General features: G+C 44.9%; 1 protein-coding gene across 1 annotated transcript in view; it reads left to right on the plus strand.

The window, feature by feature from the left end:
• LOC135057085 (uncharacterized) overlaps positions 1-22773 on the plus strand; it is a 653135-nt gene that overhangs the window by 481054 nt on the left and 149308 nt on the right. Inside the window, 2 exon segments of the mRNA XM_063962984.1 lie at positions 57-726; positions 16336-18010. Of these exon segments, the coding sequence (XP_063819054.1) occupies positions 57-726; positions 16336-18010 (2345 nt within the window).

A 22773-nucleotide genomic window follows, 5' to 3' on the forward strand; every position in this document is an offset into this window, starting at 1 on the left:
TCTGAGTAATGATGTCCGGCATTAATAAAGCATTCATTTATATATGGGTGACTTAGGGTGAAGATCCTACAAATATAAAGGGAGAAAAAGAGACGTATGTGACTGATATGAAGGCAGAAGATATAGAGAGAGAAGAAGAGAGATATGTGACTGATATGAAGGCAGAAGATATAGAGGGAAAAGAAGAGACATATGTGACTGATATGAATGCAGAAGATATAGAGGGAGAAGAAGAGACGTATGTGACTGATATGAAGGCAGAAGATATAGAGGGAGAAGAAGAGACGTATGTGACTGATATGAAGGCAGAAGATATAGAGGGAGAAGAAGAGACGTATGTGACTGATATGAAGGCAGAAGATATAGAGGGAGAAGAAGAGACGTATGTGACTGATATAAAGGCAGAAGATATAGAGGGAGAAGAAGAGACGTATGTGACTGATATGAAGGCAGAAGATATAGAGGGAGAAGAAGAGATGTATCTGACTAATATGAAGGCAGGAGATACAGAGGGAGAAGAAGAGACGTATGTGACTGATATGAAGGCAGAAGATACAGAGGGAGAAGAAGAGACGTATGTGACTGATATGAAGGCAGAAGATACAGAGGGAGAAGAGACGTATGTGACTGATATGAAGGCAGAAGATACAGAGGGAGAAGAAGAGATGTATGTGAGGGGTGATCAGCAGTGTAAGCAGGAGGAAATCCCTACAGATATCAGCACAGGTGAGTAATAAAGACTTATTACAGAAAAGAGTCACATATTCTTCTTGCTCAGTCAGTACAGCAATCTCAGCCCCTATACCTTACTTTGTCAGTACAGACTATTGAGGGAAATTGACATCAATTGTATACAATAGCGCTAGACTAAACAACACCCTTATGATGTATTTTGTGGAGATTTCCTTCTCTTCAATACCGTAAAGGTCATATGTAAGGAAAGAAAAAAAACACAAACTATCCCTGTGTAATACAATGACAATAAATGGTCACTAAGTGTTTCTCCGGCTGTGTCCACAGGTTATCCACAGGATAACAATGAGATATGATGGAGCGATAGCGGATTGGCACCAAATGGTCACAAGCTTTCAATCCTCCCAGGATGCAACGGGCCCGTCCATATATCCCCGCCCACTGGCTCAGGCAAATCAGTTTTTTGTTTGGTGCGACAGGAGCCGGACCAAGGTCAGAGGGCTGCTGTTCTAGAGCAGCCCTAAGCTTTCTTATTTTATTTTTATAGTCTTACTGTGGTTTTGAGTGATCTTTCCTAACAGCGTCTTACACGCATATTGGGAAGAGTCGCTCCAACAACTCTCCGCCGGGTCGCAACAACGCTTACCCATGGTACAGTGCTGTCTCGGCGGGCGTCTGTGTCCGATGTACTAGCAAGTCCAGCAGACGTTACCAGGCTGTCCCCGGAGCACAGGGAGAAGGTAAGGCATCGGTTCCACTTAGAAAGGGAATACGGACACAGCCGCACTGTATTGGGAGGAGACTACCAAACAGTAGCTGGCGCGCCGCCACCACGGGTGCTCGAGCACTAGGACTTAGGGATCATAAGGCACCAGTAATGGTATGAGGCTGCGATCCCTAGGGTTGGTGTCAGCGGTGGGGAGTTAGACGCTCTCTTGGTCGCCCCTCCCCCCAGTTCATGACCAGTTTTGTATGTCTCCCGCCATGAACTGTTGCCTTACTTCCGTCTCAGACGCTTCCACGTGGGGTCTCGGTCGCAGCATAGGCCACTGCGTCTGTGTTCACTAAGCGTTACCGCAAGGAGACCCGGTCGCAGTACAGGCGTCTGTATGCACAGTGCGTCTGTGTTCACTTAAAGTTCCCGGAGCGGCAGTGTACACTAGTAGCGTCTGGATCCACTCGGCATTCGCTAACGTATTGATCGATCTTGGAAGTGAGGTGAGTCTCCCTGTATCCCACTCTACCGAGTATGGCTTATACAGCGTTAAAGTTCTATCTACTTTTGTCAGTATGAATAGTTACGTTTAGTGCCTATTGCATAGGAGTCTGTGTGCATTACTGTGGTTTTCTTCGCATTGCGTCTGAATACTTTAAGATCTATATAGAACAGAATTCAGTAATATGCACTCCTACATACTTTAAAATGTGTTTGTAGTTGATCATATGCTCATATGACTAATATATAACATGTGACTGACTGCTAGTGTGATTGCTGACTTTAATATATGTTTGTCAGTTGGTCTGCTGATCCTCAATGCTGGTGCATGGGTAGGGTCAGATTGATATCACTTTAGAGAGATAAAGTGGTTACAGTCACAAACTGTGTAGTACACTGTGAAAGTGCTGATTATTTATCATGGCTAAGAGCGGCAAAGGTGACGAGGGTACACTTACAGCAACACTCATATCATGTTGTTTTACAAAAACTGTATTATCCTCTATGATCTGGTACAGGATGGTTTATGTGTAAAATGGTTTGCTGTTCAGCATAACACATCCCTGATCTACATCAGGTATAGATAGACCCATTGGGGCGATGTTTGCACAGACCTTGTCCAGTTTAGCTGAAAAGTTAATTCTTACAGCTTCAATACCAGGAATAGGGTGTACTGTTAACCCATACATGCAGCTCACTACCTACGGTATATCCCCAACAGCTTCTACAATAAGACAAGCTGATGAACCAAATGTAAATAAATCATCGACTTCACAGGCTACACATGATGAAAGCTCTATATACTGTACTTCAGCATACGAAGAACAGGTAAAAGGTAACAGCTTAATGAATAAGCTGAATTAATGAGCGCAGAAAAGTCTAGTCTGTCATTAGAGGCAGCAGAGCTGGGTTAAAACAAGGCACCTGTGTTTAAACGTCCCAAAACAATAATAGGGCCTCCTTCCGAGGGCAGAATTCATGGAAAAGGATTGGGCTACACCCAATAAAATAGAATTCCCGGTAAATGGGATTCCAATATCCTTTTCCAGCTGGAGACTGTTTAAAATAGGGAAGTGCCTCCCAAAATAGATATGCATGTCAGTTGATAGTGCAAATATCTATATGGTCTCTACCGTCAACATCAAAAGAGGGATGGTTTTAAAAAAACCATAATGTCTCTGCCTGAGGCAGTCATAAGGCCAGCCAGGACTTCAGCTTGCATGGAAAAAAGCAAAATAGCTGCCTGGGCTTGTAACAGGCAGAAATAGATATGGGTAATGTTTCATGGAGGCGTCACCCTTCACAATAGCTCATCGCGGAGCAGTTTGCTTACATACATGGAAAGCTGATTCAGAGTCAAAGAAGGTTCTGGGAACTTAACTTTGGCTGGAACTCTCTGTTGAGTAAAGAATTAACAGATATTCGGGAGTGAGCAGCAGACTCCAAGAAGTTCACGTTTCCTTCCACATATAGCCCCTGGGTCTGTTTTTGGGCCTTGTCAGTCGTAAAGGAAAAGCAAAAGGATCATAACAGTGACCAGAGGGCCAGCTTCCAAACAAGAGGAGGTCTCCTTCTGGGGGATCCCAGGGTACCGGGCCGACTTCTTCAGTTTGCACAGATGGGTGCAAGAAGCGGTATATCTAGTTTATGCTTTCCTTTCAAGAAGCATCCTCCTCGAAGGTTCTTCTGTTCCAGCCCGTCTAGGGTAGAGGCGAAGGCGAGGGATTTGCATGAAGCAGTTCAGAAATTGCATTTGTCAGGAATAGTCATTCCGGTAACCCATGCACAATGGGGGGTTTCTACTCCAACCTGGGTTTGAGTCAAAAGGATCCTTCGCTCCATTCTCAATCTCAAAAAGTCTAAACAGATAAGTTTGGGTACCACGGTTCACATGGAGACACTGCGCTCTATAGTTTTGGCGGAGAGCCAGTATATAGTTTTCCTGGATAACTCAGGAATCTTACCTTCAGGCTCCTATAGCACTGTCCATCAGTGTTATCTCAAGGTTTACCATACTTCAGCAATATTTGAGTTCTAGGTCTTACCATTTGGGTTAGCCACAGCCCCAGAGTATTTACCAAAATGATTATGGCAGTTTATCTCCACTAGCAGGGGATAAGAAAATAGCCGTACCTTGACCACCTTTTAATCCTGGCACAATTACAGGAAAGGTTTCTGTGCTATCTCCAACACACAATAACTTGTCTGCAGAGGCACGGGTGGATCATAAATTGGCAGAGTCATCTTTGGTTCCGTCACAACGGATGACTCACGGTGGGGCTGTACTGAATTCAAGTTTGCAAAAAATATTTACCTCGGAACAAGATATCCAAGGTACAGTCAGTGGAGTTGTTACACAGTCAAACAATATCAATTCACGCAGCAATGCGAATGATGGGTTTGATGGTGTCAACAATAGACATGCTGAAGTATGTACAATTCCACTCAAGACCTCTGCAGCTTCTGTTTCTATCTACAGCCGCATCACACTGGATATGCCCAATCTCATCTGATGTTGGAAGTTAAGCAGTGTTGTGCCTGGTTAAATTCTCTGATAGACCACCTGTGAATACCAGGTGGTGTAGGTCCAGATGGACAATAAACAAGTACGTGGTACTGTCAGAAAAGGTAGGAAAGTCAGTAGCCTGGGGGCTACAGACATTCCATCTAGACCAGGGGACACCCTTTTGGATATCAGATTGGGAGAGCCTGACAACATATGCCAGTCTTCATGGCTGGGGGGCCATTGTCCGGAAGATTATGATTCTGGGGACTATGGATCACAGAAGAAAGTTGCTTGCTAATAAACCTGTTAGCACTCGGGCCATATACATGGTCCTTGTTCAGGCACGGAACACTCCTAAAGGAAAACCAGTCCAGATCCGCAGGGACAAGGCAACGGCAGTAGTGTACCTCAACCTTCAGAGAGAAACACGCAGCTAAACAGCAAGGAAGGAGGTAAGTCTCATACTAAAGTGTGTGGAACTCCATCTTCCAGCCTTGTCCGTAGTGTTCATTCCGGGAGTCCTAAACTGGAGAGCAGACTTTCTCAGTCGACACGCCATTCAGGTAAGCAAATGGGCCAGAGATAGATCTCATGGAGTACCATCTGAACAACAAAGAGGCCATAATTGGGTCAGGAACAAAGGATCAGGGAGTGATCTTTGTGGACGTCTTTTCAATGGGAATTTAATTTCACTTACGTGTTCTCTCAAATCATCCTGCTACCCAGGATAGTGAGGAAAATACAACAAAGATGCCGGGATTCTAATAAGCTCCGGCTTGGCCCAGAAGGCGTTGGTACACAGATCCGCAGAAAATGTCGAATACCATTTCTGCTTCCTCTACGCCCAGATCTACTAATGCAGGGTCCTTGTTATAACAGATATCTAGATCGACTGTCTTGACGGCGTGGCTCTTGAAATCTATATCCTGAAGTCAAGAGGATTCTCACAGATGCTCAGAGCAAGGGAAACTTCCTTGGCTCGTATTTATCACCAAATATAGTAAGCCTATATTCATTGGTGCAATGGAAGAGGTATGAACCCAAAATCTTTCAGAGTTTCCAGGGTTCTAGCATTCCTTCAGGCAGGAATGGATAAAGGTTTAAGGGTGGCTTCCTTGAGAATGTGGTATGGTTCCGAAAGAAAATTGCCAAATTGCAGGATGTGCGCACTTTTTCCAGGGAATGCTGTGCATTTAACCTACAGTGCCTTAGGACTTAAGTCTAGTCCTCAAAGCCCTTCAAGTTGCTCCTTTTGAACCACTAAATAAAGTGGATCTTAAATGGTTGACAGCTAAAGTTCTCTTTCTACTGACTATGGCATCAGCTAGAAGAGTGTCAGATTTAAGAGCACTGGCATGTTAATCTCCTTGTCTGATGTTTTATCCAGATAAAGTAGTTCTTAGAACTAGGTCTGGGTATCTTCTAAGGTGGGGTATAGATTCCACCTTAATGAAGAAATTGTAGTTCTGGTTTTTCACGTATCGGGAGATGAGTCGCTGATCTGCCTGTTCCGGCTAGTGTCTCTGTTCACTCTACTCGTAAGGTAGGTCCTTCATGGGCAGCACAGCATGGTGCTTCAGCAGAACAGATATGTAAGGCAGCCACATGGTCTTCCATTAACACACTTATTAGACATTATGCCTTGGATACTTTTGCCTTTCATGACGCTGTATTCGGGCAAACGGTTCTGTCCAATCAGGAGCGCCCCCACCACTAAAAATTGCTTTGGGAAATCCCATTGTTATCCTATGGATAACCTGTGGACCCAGCCAGAGAAATATACGTTATGGTAAGAACTTACCATTGATAATGGTATTTCTCCTATGTCCACAGGGATCCCACCCTGATGGACCTGATTTGAGGATCTTTCTACTCACTAACTTCTTCCTTCTTGTACGGACGGGTGTGCATATGTGTCCTTCTCGCCTGATTAGGGCTCTACATGATGCTCCTGCCTAAATGCTTTGGAATCCAACTGATTTGCCTGAGCCAGTGAGCGGGGATATATGGACGGGCCCGTTGCATCCTGGGAGGACTGAAAGATTGTGATCGTTTGGTGCCAATCCGCTATCGCTCCATCATATCATCCCATTGTTATCTTATGGAACCTGTGGACATAGGAGAAATACTGTTATCAACGGTAAGTTCTTACCATAACGTATATTTTTGCACCATGTGAGGTGGGTAAGATTGATAGATCTCAATAAAATAATTTAAAGCAGTGGTCAGACCTTCCCTAGACTGTGACATCCGACAAAGGCTTCTAAGAGCAAATCAAAACAGGCATGGGCGGCTAGACGTCCACCTACCAAACCAGAGGATAAACCATCAGTTTGACAGGGTGGGCCTCACCCTTGGAGACCCAAGGGTGCGAGACTGACTTCTTCAGTTTGTCCAGGCTTAGCACCAGATCACAACAAATTCCTGGGCTCAAGAAGTGGTCTCGCATGGGTACGCTTTCTCCTTTCCGGAAGTGTCCACCCAGACAAAACTTTCCTACCAGTCAACCAGCAGACCTCGGCAAAGCCAAGGCGCTGAAGAGGGTCATCCAGTCCTTACTACTATCAGGCATCATTATTCCTGTCTCTATGTCTCAACAGGGCCAGGGGTTCTATTCTATGCTTTTTGTTCAGAAACCCAGCAGGTCTCATCATCCCATACTCAATCTCAAATTACTGAACAAATGTGTCAAGGTGCCCAGGTTTCGTATGGAAACTCTCCGTTCCTTCATCCTGGGGATTTTAAGGTCTCCCTGGATATACAGGATGCTTACCTGCACGTACCTATAGCACCTTGTCATTAACAGTACCTCTAGTTTGCTGCCTAACCGCAGCATGTCCAGTTTCAGGCCCTACCCTTGAGACGTTCCACAGCCCCCAGGGTGTTCACCAAACTCACGGCAGCAGGGAATACGGATACTCCCTTGCTTGGATGACGACCTCCTCCGCCTTGCACATTCTCCAGAGGTCCTCATCCATGATCTCCGGGGGACCAGGTCATTCCTTCAAAGCCACGGTTGGCTGATCAACTGGGCCAAGTCCTCACTCATCTCGTCTCAGAGGATGCTCCATCTCAGAGCTCTCCTGGATGTCCAAGTGCAATGCATCTTTGTTCCTCCAGACGAGATTACAGCACTACAATTACGCATCCACAACTTACTGTGCAGTCACAGAGTTTCTATCCACTCCGCGATGCAGCCCTGGGCTCCATGGTATCTGCATTCGCCATGGTGGAATACGCCCAATTCCACTACAGACCTCTACAACACTTGATACTCAAACACGTGGAATGGACAGCACAAGCAGATCAAATCTCAGACAATGGTACTGCCTCAAGTATGTTCAGACGTCCCTCTCGTGATGGCTTCATGTCTTTGATGGCATGGCTGTTGAGTAATCTATCCTAAAGGATAAAAGTTTTTCCAGTGTGGTTATTCAAACTATGCTTAGTGCTCTGATCCCAGCATCAGCTTGCATATATTACTGCATATGGCACTGTTACTTTCAGTAGTGTGCCCTTCGACGCTATGATCCTTAATTGTTTCAGGTTTCTTGACTCCTGCCTAATCTACAGGCTGGCCTTGATATTGTCCTTCTCCTAGCTTCTCTTGAGGCTCAGGTCTCAGCTGTCAGTCTGGTTCCAGAAAAGACTTGCTCCCTTGCCAGATGTACGTACCTTCCTTCAGGGAATATTCCAGATTCAGCCTCCCTTAGTTCCTCCTGTGACTCTTTGGGATTTGATCTTGGTTTTTCGAGCCTTGCAACAACCTCCTTTTGAATTGTTGGATGTTAACCAAGCAGATTCTCTTCCACATGGCCATTGCAGAATCTCGGATTTTGGGGCACTCTCCTGCCGCCCCCTCCCCACCTTTTGATTTTTCATCACAACATTTTTCATTATGCAGGGAACCCCTGGTTTTCCATACTTGTCCTATATTGTCTTGTACTGTAAGTGCTTTTGTTTGCTCATTTGTTTATGTACTCTGTAATGGGCGTTTCGGATCCCTTGTTGCACCATATAAATTATTATAATTATAATTATAATAATAATAATACCTCCCCAAAGTAGTATCCGAGTTCCATATCAATGAGGAAATTGTGGTACCGGCCTTTCATACACTTGGCCTTTCACCTGAAGAAATGTTGTTGGATGTTGTCCGTGCTCTAAAGATCTACATAGACCGTACTAGTTTCATTAGGAATACGGATTCTTTGTTCATTTTCTATGGATTTTACAACCTGATCTTCCAGTACCGATTACAGACTCTACTCGCTCTGTGGGACCTTCGTGGGCAGCACGCCATGGAGCGCCTGCTAAACAACTATGCAAGGCCGCTACATGGTCTTCTGCCCACACGCACGTTTATTAGAGTCTATGCCTTTTATACGTTTGCCTCTCAGGTTGCAACCTTTTGCCGCAGTGTCCTCCTTTCAGCTTAGGAGCACTCCCTCACTATTATTACTGCTTTGGGACTTCCCCAAGGTAACCCTGTTGAGGATATGGACCCTGAAGAAGAAAATAAGAGTTAAACTTAACTTTGTTAACTTTTTTTTCTTTGAGGTATATGGGATTGACAGGGCACCCACACTGATACACCTAGCTTCAATGGGTTACTCTTCTCGGTCACCAGTTCCCGTCTCCTGATTGTGAGTGTGTTTTCTGTGTGTACCATCCTTCCTTCTCTTCTCTCCAGCTCTTGCTTTGGGCTTGTTAACTAAAACTGAAGGGGGGGGGGGATTATGAAGGGATAGGGGTCCAGTGCAACCTAGGAGCTTGAAAAGCTTTGCTGTTCGGTGCCTGGCCTAGTCTCCACCAGCATACACCCCCAACGTAACCCTGTGGATCCTATGGACCTTGAAGAAAAGAGTTAACAAAGGTAAGTTTTACCATAACTTTCACAGTACTTGGCTTCCTTTTCCTTGTGTTTTTCCTAACCCTTTTGATACAAAGGTCTGTTGCCTATAGTAATGCACTTTGTTCCCACCTCTCCTGCACTTCTTCCAAGTTCCTCCACTTTTCCAAGGAATCACTTACACATTTTGCCATCTCTACAAAATCATCCTTTCTAAAAACTAATACCTTTGTTTCTGTATGGGATGAGTCAGTCTCTGTCTTCATGCAGAACCATACTGCTTGATGATCACTGGATCCCAGGTTTACACCCACTTTTACGTCCGATATTCTGTCTCCATTTGTGTTAGGTCTAATATTGCGTCTTTCCAGGTGGGCTCCCTCACCAATTGCTGGAGGGATGCTCCCCGCAAGGTATTCGAAATGTCCCTACTACTACTTCTTCTTCTCCACTACTTTAGTCTTTGATATTATCTCTGTATTATTATTTAGTGCTAGGTCCAGTATTGTCCTTTTTCTGGTTTGTACCTCGATTACCTGGGACAAGTAATGATCTTTTAGCATGTTTAAGAACCTGTTTCCCCTAGCTGTATTTACTATTTGGGTGTTCCAGTTTATGTCTGGGTAATTAAAGTCCCCTATGATCATGACCTCCCCTATTTCTGCAGCTTTTTCGAATTGCTGTAAGAGTTATAATTCGTCAGCCACACTAATATCTGGCGGTTTGTAGCATGTCCCTATTAAACGCTTTTTTGTAGCATTACCCCACTCGAAATCTCAACCCATAATGACTCCATGTTATCTCCAGTCCCCTCGTAAATGGCCTCCAAATGGCTTAACATAAAGACAAATACCCCTCCTTTTTTATTAGTCCTATGTCTCCCGAATAGGGTGTACCTCTCCATGTTTGCTGCCCAGTCGTGAGAATCGTCCTACCATGGGGTATATTTACTAAAATTCGTAATTTTCCGAAAAAGGTCAAAGATCAATCACGAATGACATCGACAGTGTAAAATTGCAACTTTTTGAATTGATTACGACTAATTTACTAAGCTGCCGTATTTTGCCTTTTCGGGTTTTCCGATGTCGATGTCATTCGTGTTTTTTTTCTGTTTTTTACGGCAGTGATTAGCAAAACACTGCCGACTTTTTCAAAATTAATCTCGGCCGGATCTGTGTGATCCGTGCTGGGGTTCTTTTTTTTTTTTTTTAAATAAACACGGTAAAACTTAAAAAAAAATTGCGTGGGGTCCCCCCTCCTAAGCATAACCAGCCTCGGGCTCTTTGAGCCGACCCTGGTTGCAGAAATATGGGGGAAAAAGTGACAGGGGTTCCCCCATATTTAAGCAACCAGCATCGGGCTCTGCGCCTGGTCCTGGTTCCAAAAATACGGGGGACAAAAAGCGTAGGGGTCCCCCGTATTTTTAAACCAGCACCGGGCTCCACTAGCTGGACAGATAATGCCACAGCCGGGGGTCACTTTTATACCGTGCCCTGCGGCCGTGGCATCAAATATCCAACTAGTCACCCCTGGCCGGGGTACCCTGGGGGAGTGGGAACCCCTTCAATCAAGGGGGCCACCCAAGGGCCAGGGGTGAAGCCCGAGGCTGTCCCCCCCCCCCCCCCCCCCCATCCAATGGGCTGCGGATGGGGGGCTGATAGCCTTTGTTTCAAGTTATGAATATTGTTTTTAGTAGCAGTACTACAAGTCCCAGCAAGCCTCCCCCGCAAGCTGGTACTTGGAGAACCACAAGTACCAGCATGCGGCGGAAAAACTGGGCCGCTGGTACCTGTAGAACTACTACTAGAAAAATACCCCAAAAATGACAAGACACACACACCTTGAAAGTAAAGTTTTAATACATCCATCCACACAAACATATACACATACTTACCTTATGTTCACACGCAGGTCGGTCCTCTTGTCCAGTAGAATCCATGGGGTGCCTGTTGAAAGATCGGTCCTCTTCAAATCCATTTGTAATCCACGTACTTGAGAAAATAAAAAAAACGACCACGAACTGAAAGGGGCCCCATGTTTTCACATGGGACCCCTTTCCCCGAATGCCAGAAACTCACTCTGACTTCTGTCTGAGTGGGTTTCTTCAGCCAATCAGGTTGACCGAAAGTGACCTCACCGCTGAGCAAAAAGTTCCCACCATTGGTTACAATGGAGCGCATAGGCGCTACATTGTAACACTGCCGTGTGCCGCCTGTCAGTCAGTACAGGAGCACACAGCCGATCAGGAGGGTGCTACAACGTGGCGCTCCCTGATTGGCTGAAGAAACCCACTTAGACAGAAGTCAGAGTGGGTTGCTGGCATTCGGGGAAAGGGGTCCCATGTGAAAACATGGGGCCCCTTTCAGTTCGTGGTCGGGACTCCGTTTTTTTATTTTCTCAAGTACGTGGATTACAAATGGATTTGAAGAGGACTGATCTACACTGGATTTTGTGAGTATAATTTTTTTAACAGGTACCCCATGGATTCTACTGGAGAAGAGGACCGACCCTTGTGTGAACATAAGGTAAGTATGTATGTATGTTGGTATGTATGTATGTATTAAAGTTATACATTCACGGTGTGTGTCTTCTGTCTTTATTGGGGTATTTTTTTAGTAGTAGTACTACAGGTACCAGCGGGCCCGTTTTTCCGCCGCATGCTGGTACTTGTGGTTCTCCAAGTACCAGCTTGCGGGGGAGGCTTGCTGGGACTTGTAGTACTGCTACTAAAAACAATATTCATAACTTGAAACAAAGGCTATCAGCCCCCCATCCGCAGCCCATTGGATGGGGGGGGGGCAGCCTCGGGCTTCACCCCTGGCCCTTGGGTGGCTGGGGGGGGCCCTTGATTGAAGGGGTCCCCACTCCCCCAGGGTACCCCGGCCAGGGGTGACTAGTTGGATATTTGATGCCACGGCCGCAGGGCACGGTATAAAAGTGACCCCCGGCTGTGGCATTATCTGTCCAGCTAGTGGAGCCCGGTGCTGGTTTTAAAAATACGGGGGACCCCTACGCTTTTTGTCCCCCGTATTTTTGGAACCAGGACCAGGCGCAGAGCCCGATGCTGGTTGCTTAAATATGGGGGAACCCCTGTCACTTTTTTCCCCATATTTCTGCAACCAGGGTCGGCTCAAAGAGCCCGAGGCTGGTTATGCTTAGGAGGGGGGACCCCACGCATTTTTTTTGGGAAAAATTAACACTTTCCCACCCCTTTCCACTGATATACATGCACGGATCTCATGGATCCGTGCATGCCTATCCAATCACGGCTCAAAAAAGCAGGTCTGCTTTTTTTTAGCACTTTTTTACGAATTGTAACTTTTCACGGCAGTGTTTGGCTCTTTTGAGATTTGCACTTTTTAGTAAATGACCGAGTTCTGCTAATTTGCTGCCGTATTTGACCGATGGTGTATTCATTCGTATTTTTTTTCTTGGACTTCCAAAAAAATACGAATGCCCTCATCACTGCCGTGATTTGAGTTTAGTAAATTACTGAGATGACACTTTGAAGAAAAAACGGCATCTCCGTCAAAATCGGGACCTTAGTAAATATACCCCCATGTCTCTGTAATGCCTATGATATCATATTGGTCAATAAGTGCAATCGTTTCTAATTCCCCCATTTTACTTGTTGGTCTTTTTGCATTTGCAAGCATACACTTAAGTTTAGTACTTCTCGGAACTGCAAGTTTGGTTGTAGACGTTTCCTTAGGAAGTTAAGTCTTCCTTAATTTATCATCACTGTCTATATTTCTCCTTCCTCCCCTCTCCACCCCCATTATACTTTATACATCCTTCATTTCTACTCCCTCTAGTTGTCCCCCTAATTCTTTCTTGTGTCCCCCCCAGGCACCTAGTTAATAATCTCCTCCAACCTTCTAACCATCCTTCCCCCCCAGCACTGCTGCCCCCTTCTCATTCAGGTGCAATCCATCGCGACAAAAAAGAGGGCGCATGACAAAGAGGTCCGCCCAGTGTTACAAGAACACAAACTCCTCTTTCCTACACCAGTCTCTAAGATACACATTACCCTCCCTAATCTCCCTCTGCCTTCCTGGGCTAGTGCCTGGCACAGGTAATATTTCAGTGAATATTACCCTAGATGTCCTTGCCTTTAGTTTCTGGCCTAGGTTCCTGTAATCTTTCTTAAGGACATCCCACCTACCATTAACTTTGTCGTTGGTGCCAATGTGCACCAAGACTGCCGCGTCTTTCCCAGCCCCTCCCAACAATCTACCCAGTCCGCAATGTGACATCCCGTGCACCTAGGAGGCAACAGCCTGTACAGAGATCATGGTCCCGGTAGCAGATTGCCCTGTCTTCCTGATGATAGAATCCCCTACCACCACCATCTGACTAGGTACCTCGCTTCCATTTATCCCCTTTGTGCCGGAGAGAAAGTTTCTCCGGTTGCTAGAGGGAACACTATCCTCCAGCTCCGTCATTTCCTCACTGCCATCCCCAGAATTTTCATCCAGTCGGGATGAATTTATTGGGGTTTGGCAGATCGGAGATGTCCTGTATCCTCCTCTTCTTCCTTCTAACCGTGACCCAGCTAGCTACCTGATTGTCCTCGTGCTCCTCTACTGGTGTCCCCTGCTCCCTGCTCTAGCCTCATTCAGACTCCCCGCAGTGCCCTGCTCCAGCGTCAGTCAGACTCCCCACAGTGCCCTGCTCCCGGATCCAGTCTCAGACTCTCCACAGTGCCCTGCTCCCGGATCCAGTCTCAGTCATACTCCCACAGTGCTCTGCTCCACCCTCAGTCAGACTCCCCACAGTGCACTGCTCCAGCCTCAGTCAGACTCCCCACAGTGCCCTGCTCCGGGATCCAGTCTCAGACTCTCCACAGTGCCCTGCTCCCAGATCCAGTCTCAGTCATACTCCCACAGTGCCCTGCTCCACCCTCAGTCAGACTCCCTACAGTGCCTTGCTCCAGCCTCAGTCAGATTCCCCACATTGCCTTGCTCCCTGCTCCAGCCTTAGTCAGACTCCCCGCAGTGCCCTACTCCCCGCTCCAGCCTCACTCAGACTTGCTCCTGCAGTACACTGCCGCTGAACATGGATCACCCCACACACCCCCTCTCTCCCTTCTCCGGTGCCCGGCTTGCTCTGGCACTAGGTGCGCTCCCTCGTGTGCGTTACTTCCGCTTCCGGTTTCTTCACCAGCCACCTCCGTCAATTTAGCCTGTATGTCGTATGTTGGCCTTGAAAGAGTCTCTGCGTGCTGTTCCTATTTCCTATTCCTTTTCCTGTTCCTATAGTTCGTAGAATTCCCAATATCCTCCTGTTCTGTATTGCATATATTAGTTTTATCTTCCAGCCCTGCAAGAGCAGCATATGAGTTTTGCAGTGTCACAGCTTGTGGGAGGTGTCTGTGTCCATCTGGAAATCTCTGCCTTTCAGAGCCCACAACAGTCCAGGCAGAATGTCCTCTGGTGGCACTTTGAGGTAGTGGTGGCTTCAAAGACACAGACATACATAGTATCTAAGGTTGAAAAAATACTCTTTTTTTATAATAACCATAGTGCGTGACAATCCCCCGTAACCCTGGATATCCTTATCCATTAGGAATTTATCTAACCCATTCTTAAAGGTGTTGACTGAGTCGGCCATTACAACTCCCTCAGGCAGGGAATTCCAAACACGTATCGTCCTTACCGTAAAAAAGCCTTTACGCCGTATTGTGCGGAATCTCCTCTCCTCTAACCTGAGCGAGTGTCCACGAGTTCCCTGTGTTGATCTAAACAAAAACAGGTCCTGTGCAAGATCTGTATATTGTCCCCTTATATATTTGTAAATGTTGATGATGTCCCCTCTTAATCTCCTCTTTTCCAGTGTAAACATGCCTAGTCTTGCAAGCCTTTCCTCGTATTCCAGCGTCTCCATACCCTTAATTAGTTTGGTCGGCCGCCTTTGAACCTTTTCTAGCTCCAGGATATCCTTTTTGTATTAAGGTGCCCAGAATTGTACACCGTATTCAAGGTGTGGCCTCACAAGTGATTTATATAACGGGAGTATAATACTCTCGTCCCTAGCATCAATTCCCTGTTTTATGCATGCTAATATCTTATTAGCCTTCTTTGCTGCAGTCCTACTTTGGGTACTACTGCTTAGTTTGCTATCTATGAGGACTCCTAAGTCCTTTTCCAGTACAGAATCCCCTATTTTTACCCCATTTAGTAGGTAGGTGTTATTTTTGTTCTTGTTACCACAGTGCATTACCTTACACTTGTCTGTATTGAAGCGCATTCTCCATTTCGCTGCCCAAGCTTCTATTTAACTAAGTCGTTCTGAAGCGACTCAGCATCCCCCTCCGCATTTATAATTTTACACAATTTGGTATCATCTGCAAAAATTTACACCATGCTCTCTAGCTCTTCTGTTAGGTCGTTAATGAAAATATTGAACAATAGCGGTCCTAATACTGAGCCTTGCGGCACACCACTTAGCACTTCAGTCCAATTTAAAAAAGATCCATTAACCACAACGCGCTGCTCCATATTATCTAAGCAGTTTTTGACCCAAGTGCATATTGTGCTTCCTAGCCCTGACATCCTACATATCCCAGCATGCAGCTTAGCTATCTCCTCCTCTAGCAGAGAAAATTGCTTACAGATTCGACAGCGGCTGAGACTCCATATTGTCTCCCGCAAACCAAATGCATCACATCCACTGCACGGCACTAGCCCTAACATTGTATCAGATGCTAATGGTATTGCCAATATGTGTGTATTATACCTCACCTGATCTGTATTATATCTCACCTGCTTCTGTATTATATCTCACCTGCTTCTGTATTCTATCTCACCTGATCTGTATTATATCTCACCTGCTGCTGTTTCACACTCACAATTCACTTCAGTATTCAAGCTTCACTTTAGTATGTAAGCTAGGGTTAATTCTGATACAAATTACCCCTAGTAGCTGTCCGTGTGGTAGGGAATATAGAGTGTAAGCTCCCCTGGTGGGACTGATGTGAATGACTAAATATTCTCTGTACAGTGTGGAGTAATATGTGTACTATATAAAGATCTGTGAATAATAATAATACAGTTATTTTATCTCCAGCAGATGGCGACACAAGCAGGAATGCTTTGGAGGGAGATCTCATCTTGTCTGCAGATACTGACATAGCAGATAACATCACACAGGATTCTCCAGGAGACAGCCCCGTTATGCTAAATATACATCCAGTAACTCTCAGCGCAGATATATCATCTGATTCCTCTAACTGTAAGGACTGTTCTCCTGATACCTCAGATTTTGTTACACTTAGTGCAGCTCATACACCTGATAAAGTATTTCCCTGTTCTGAGTGTCGGAAATGTTTTACTCACACATCAAGTCTTGTTAAACATCAGAGAAGTCACACAGATAAGAGGCCATTTACATGCTTTGAGTGTGGAAAATGTTTTACAAACAAATCCAATCTTATTAAACATCAAAGACTCCACACTGGTGAGAAACTATTTACGTGTTCTGAGTGTGGGAAATGTTTCACACAAAAGTCAACTTTAGTTATACATCAGAGACGTCACACAGGTGAGAAACCATTTCCATGCTCCCAGTGTGGGAAATGTTTTACACGGAAATCAGATCTTGTTAAACATCAGAGAATCCACACAAGCAAGAAGCCATTTCCATGCTCTGAGTGTGGGAAATGTTTTACACACAAATCACAACTTGTTAATCATCAGATAATCCACACAGGTGCGAAACTATTTCCATGCTCTGAGTGTGGAAAATGTTTTACAAATAAATACAATCTTGTTAAACATCAAAGACTCCATACTGGTGAGAAACTATTTACGTGTTCTGATTGTGGGAAATGTTTCACACACAAATCAACTTTAGTTATACATCAGAGACGTCACACAGGTGAGAAACCATTTCCATGCTGCCAGTGTGGGAAATGTTTTACACTGAAATCAAATCTTGTTGCACATTTGAGATGTCACACAGGTGAGAAACCATTTCCATGCTCTGAGTGTGGGAAATGTTTTACACAGAAATCAGATCTTGTTAAACATCAGAGAATCCACACAGGCGAGAAGCCATTTCCATGCTCCGAGTGTGGGAAATGTTTTACACACAAATCATATCTTGTTAATCATCAGATAATCCACACAGGTGGGAAACCATTTCCATGCTCTGAGTGTGGGAAATGTTTTACAAATAAATCCAGTCTTGTTAAACATCAGAGACTCCACAGTGGTGAGAAACTATTTACGTGTTCTGAGTGTGGGAAATGTTTCATACAAAAATCAACTTTAGTTATACATCAGAGACGTCACACAGGTGAGAAACCATTTCCATGCTCTGAGTGTGAGAAATGTTTCACAAATAAATCCGATCTTGTTAAACATCAGAAAATCCACACAGGTGAGAAACTATTTCCATGCTCTGACTGTGGGAAATGTTTTACACAGAAATCGGTTCTAGTTAGACATCAGAGAAGTCACACAGGAGACAAACCATTTCCATGCCCTGAGTGTGGGAAATGTTTCACACAAAAATCAACTTTAGTTATACATCAGAGACGTCACACAGGTGAGAAACCATTTCCATGCTCTGAGTGTGGGAAATGTTTCACAAATAAATCCGATCTTGTTAAACATCAGAAAATCCACACAGGTGAGAAACTATTTCCATGCTCTGACTGTGGGAAATGTTTTACACAGAAATCAACTCTAGGTAGACATCAGAGAAGTCACACAGGAGAGAAACCATTTCCATGTCCTGAGTGTTGAAAATGTTTTACACACAAATCACATCTTTTTAGACATCAGATTTCACACAGTAGAAAAGCATTTCTATGAGCTGATACAAAACAGGCTTGTAGCACAGCTCCCGTCACACAGTATTTGAACAATGTAAGTTAACCATCTGCAGACAATTGGAATGGATGTCATATAAGACTGGAGTAGATCACTTGGGTGAAACTAAAGCTGAGTACACACTAAGCGATGTGTACCCAGCCCAACATCACTGCTGACGGGACCCTGCATGTGGCAAGTGCATACTACAGGGCAAACAGGGGATGTCACTAGTGACCCGTGGGAGAGCATACCATGGGTACACACTAGATGATTATTCTGTTAGATATTAGCCCCACTCTCCACAGTAATAACAGACCACATTGTTGTTTTGTAGCATCTACATTTTGTGCATTGCAGTCTAACACATAAAAAGATAAAACATAATTAAAAAAAAAAAAATTATTATGGAAACTCGTGTAAATTCCAACTTTTTTGTTGTATTGGAATGGTGGATAAATGGTGACTCACAAACCACAAAGTAGTTCTTGGTGGGTAGAAACAAATGAAAGATGCAGCAGACAAGGAGTGTGGTTTGTATAGTGCATTATGTCGTGGATTGGGAAGCCCTTTCTCCACGTCACACACATGTACACATTTTCCCCATTGGTAAATATAGAAACGGGTAATGTAGGGTGACTGGGGTGGAGAACGGACTTTCCAGGTCTTTCATTACAGACAATTCTAGCTGCAAATCTTACATTAAATAAACAATTTCTATCTCCTATGCCGAGATGCATCATATTATATTGCAGAGATCTTACTTCACTCCTAGATTATAATGTCTTATAGGTGATGCACCTACTTCTAGCTGCTATAAATGTGACACCATACACAGATATTGTACATTGCTTGTGGACCGGCCCACAAGTACAAGTATTATGGATGGATCGCCAAAATTATATTAACAATATACTGATAACTGAATGTGTTGATGAAACGTGGACCTTCTGGGGTATTTACTACAAGACAAATTCATGTACATTAACCAAAGGTAACGGAACACGGAGTGTAAAATTGCCAGCCGGCACTAAGAAGACTGTATTGTCTCAATGGATCTCTCCTGGTCCTATCTCTGTAACCTTATACCCCAGAATGTATTCCTTGTTTCTTATGGACTGGACTGATGTATCCCTGCAAAAAGAAAAATGGGGGCAAAATTCTTCTATATATGGCTTCCTTATGTTCACACTTGGTCTGCAGTTTTCATAGAAGCACTGAGAAAATGTTTCCAGTCTACCTCATTGTATAACCTAGAGGTACGTAGCTATAGTGTAGCAGTGTAATGTATGTATGAGATATAGTTCATAATTCTTTCCCTTGTCCTTATTACTATGTTTTATATGTAAGAACAAGACCAGTATTGTTACATCTTTTTGAATTGCCCAATGTTATGGTACTGGGGATACTTTAAATGTCTGTATCTTCCTTTCTTATACATAACTTTTCTTCTGTATTGTCAGGATTATTCTATATTTTTGTTACTCAGATGTGTATCTTTTGTTTTTATTGTATGAACTTGTCAAAAAGAAAAAACATAATTATTTACTTTCTTTACCGTTTCTTGAGATTTAATTAAAAATACAAAAATTTGTTTTTCTTGGGGAGATTGTCTTTTCTTTTTAAGATAAATAAGGAACTAATGGAATTTTCTTAAGAAAAAACCCCCAAAGTATTGTCTGGATACTGCATAGATAATACATAACGTAGACATTTTTTGTCAGCACTTGTCACCACCACTGCAAGTCAGTATGTATCTAGCAAATGACATAATGTTCATATTTGTTCAAAACATGTATATCTTGGAGGCCAGCGTCCAGGGTTCTTTATCTGCAAGTTCCTACTCTATGAAATTTGCTTCATATCCGTTCCCGGTGGAACTAGGATCTTAGACATCAAGGTGTTAATAGTTGAACATGAAAGAGTCATCACACCAAAAACCCAATACAACACAGTTTTATTAACAAAGGTTCAGTATAAACTCAGGTTTGATAATGGCTTTAGCATTCAATCAATGAGTACATGTCAGGGAGACCCATCGTCTCAGGTGCCTGTAAGGTTATGGAGTGAGCTGGACTGGACACCATGAAATCAGTTGGTTCCTGTCATAGTTACAGAATTCTGTTGATCCATATCTGGACACTTGGGTATAACTGACTTAAAAATTAAATGAGATGTCAGATAGTTCTAGCTCATAGAGAGAACACAAGTATGGACTATAGCTGACAAGCTCAGATGTCTGGGGCAATCACAACCACACAGTGTCACTCTGGACTGGAATCTGTACAAAGATACAGAACTGAAACCCCAGCCATGAGAGCCTGTAACTGGTCATACAGAACTCAACCCCGGCCCCTGATACAGTAGCTAAAGGCTGGAAACCACCACTGGGAACTCAGATAAACACAACAGGAGAAACTTAGAAGTGCATAATACTGAACCTGGAGCACAGAAACTCAGAACTCATAAGGAATCTAACATCTATAAGATTGTATCTATCCAACTGGAACTGCTCTGATCCAAACCCGGAACTGGAATCAGACCCAGGAATAGGCCAGTGCAGAAACTCAGAAAAGGAGAAAAACAAACCCCAGTACCAACCTATGGAAATAAGCAAGTGTGATGGAACAAAAGTCCAGTGTTGTTCCTAGAGTCCTCTCTAACAGCACCCTGCATCGCATCACATCCCATTTCTGGGAGAGAGTGGTGCCTTCTGCAGCTCCAGCTCCTCCAGTGTTGTTCCTACAGCCCCTTCTGAGACAGAGAAGCCTGCATCATATCCCCCTGCTGGAAGAGAGTGCAGTGCCTTCTGCTGCTACAGCTCCTCCATTTTTGTTCCTACAGCACCCTCTAGGAGACAGAGAAATCCGCATCACATCCCCTTGCTGCGAGGGAGCGGTTCTTTAGCTAATCCAGTGTTGCTCCAACAGCCCCTTCAATGAGACAGAGAAGCCTCATCACATCCTGTTGCTGGAAGAGAGTGGTGCCTTCTGCAGCCACAGCTCCACCAGAATGTTGCTCCTACAGCCCCTTCTATGAGATAGAGAAGCCTGCATCACATATAATTTGCGGTGTTGCCATGGGTTATGGCAATTCCTCCATCTCTCCATATCTAAGATTTTGAATGTGACTTGTTATGTACTGGAATGACTGCTATGCTGTGTCCTGACTGTGACCTGTGGGGGAGATAGTTTATGCTTCTTTGGAGTTAGGGAGCAGATAACACTCTCGTACCAGTCATAAAATATTGTGTGTTAAGTGTCATGTCTCACTCCCCAAAATACCAGAACTTTCAAACAGGTCCCCTACGCAAGAGGAGCTCAGAGTAGTGGTCCCAGAGGACACCTAATTTACCTCTAAGCAGGCCTTGTGGAAAAAAAGGAATTCCTTGTAGTCTTGAGGGTGGAAGCTACTGAGGGAGGAGGCTTGTGGGACTATATGGCCCAGCAGCACACACTGCTGGGGGTTCACTCTTCAAGTGAGAGCTTTCAGGCTAGGAGTATTCCATCTGTCTGCTCTCCAGTAGTCTCCTGCCACTTGGAAGACCTGTCCTCAGTATAAGAGTATTAGGTTTTTATCTAATGTCCTAGTGGATGCTGGGGACTCCGTAAGGACCATGGGGAATAGACGGGCTCTGCAGGAGACTGGGCACTCTAAGAAAGAATTTGGATACTGGTGTGCACTGGCTCCTCCCTCTATGTCCTTCCTCCAGACCTCAGTTAGAATCTGTGCCCGGCCGAGCTGGGTGCTTTTTAGTGAGCTCTCCTGAGCTTGCTATTAGAAAGTATTTTGGCAGGTTTTTTATTTTCAGAGAGCTTCTGCTGGCAACAGACTTTCTGCTACGTGGGACTGAGGGGAGAGAAGCAACCCTACTAACTGCGGATAGGTCTTGCATCTTAGGCTACTGGACACCATTAGTTCCAGAGGGATCGTACACAGGATCTCACCCTTTGTCGTCCGATCCCGGAGCCGCGCCGCCGCCCCCCTCGCAGAGGCAGAAGACGGTGTCTGAAGATAGAAGACATCGAAATCGGCGGCAGAAGACTTCAGTCTTCATTCTGAGGTAGCGCACAGCACTGCAGCTGTGCGCCATTGCACCCACACGATCCCACACACTCCGGTTACTGTAGGGTGCAGGGCGCAGGGGGGGCGCCCTGGGCAGCAATTAGACACCTCTTGGCAAAAGAGCAGCATATATACAGTTGGGCACTGTATATATGCATGAGCCCCCGCCATTATCTTGCACAGAAACGCGGGACAGAAACCAGCCACTGAGGGGGCGGGGCTTCTTCCTCAGCACTCACCAGCGCCATTTTCTCTCCACAGCTCCGCTGAGAGGAAGCTCCCCAGGCTCTCCCCTGCAGAATCACGGTAGAAGAGGGTGAAAAGAGAGGGGGGGCACATAATTTGGGCGCAAAAACTATACATACAGCAGCTACTGGGTTAACACTAAGTTACTGTGTGATTCCTGGGACATATAGCGCTGGGGTGTGTGCTGGCATACTCTCTGTCTCTCCTAAGGGCCTTGTGGGGGAACTGTCTTCAAAAAGAGCATCCCCTGTGTGTGTGGTGTGTAGGTACGAGTGTGTCGACATGTTTGACCAGGAAGGCTATGTGGAAACAGAGCGGGAGCTGTTGACAGAGGTGTCTCCGCCGACGGCGCCGACACCTAATTGGATGGATATGTTGA

Source organism: Pseudophryne corroboree, chromosome 3, assembly GCF_028390025.1.
Source record: "Pseudophryne corroboree isolate aPseCor3 chromosome 3, aPseCor3.hap2, whole genome shotgun sequence".
In the NCBI taxonomy this organism is placed as follows: Eukaryota; Metazoa; Chordata; class Amphibia; order Anura; family Myobatrachidae; genus Pseudophryne; species Pseudophryne corroboree.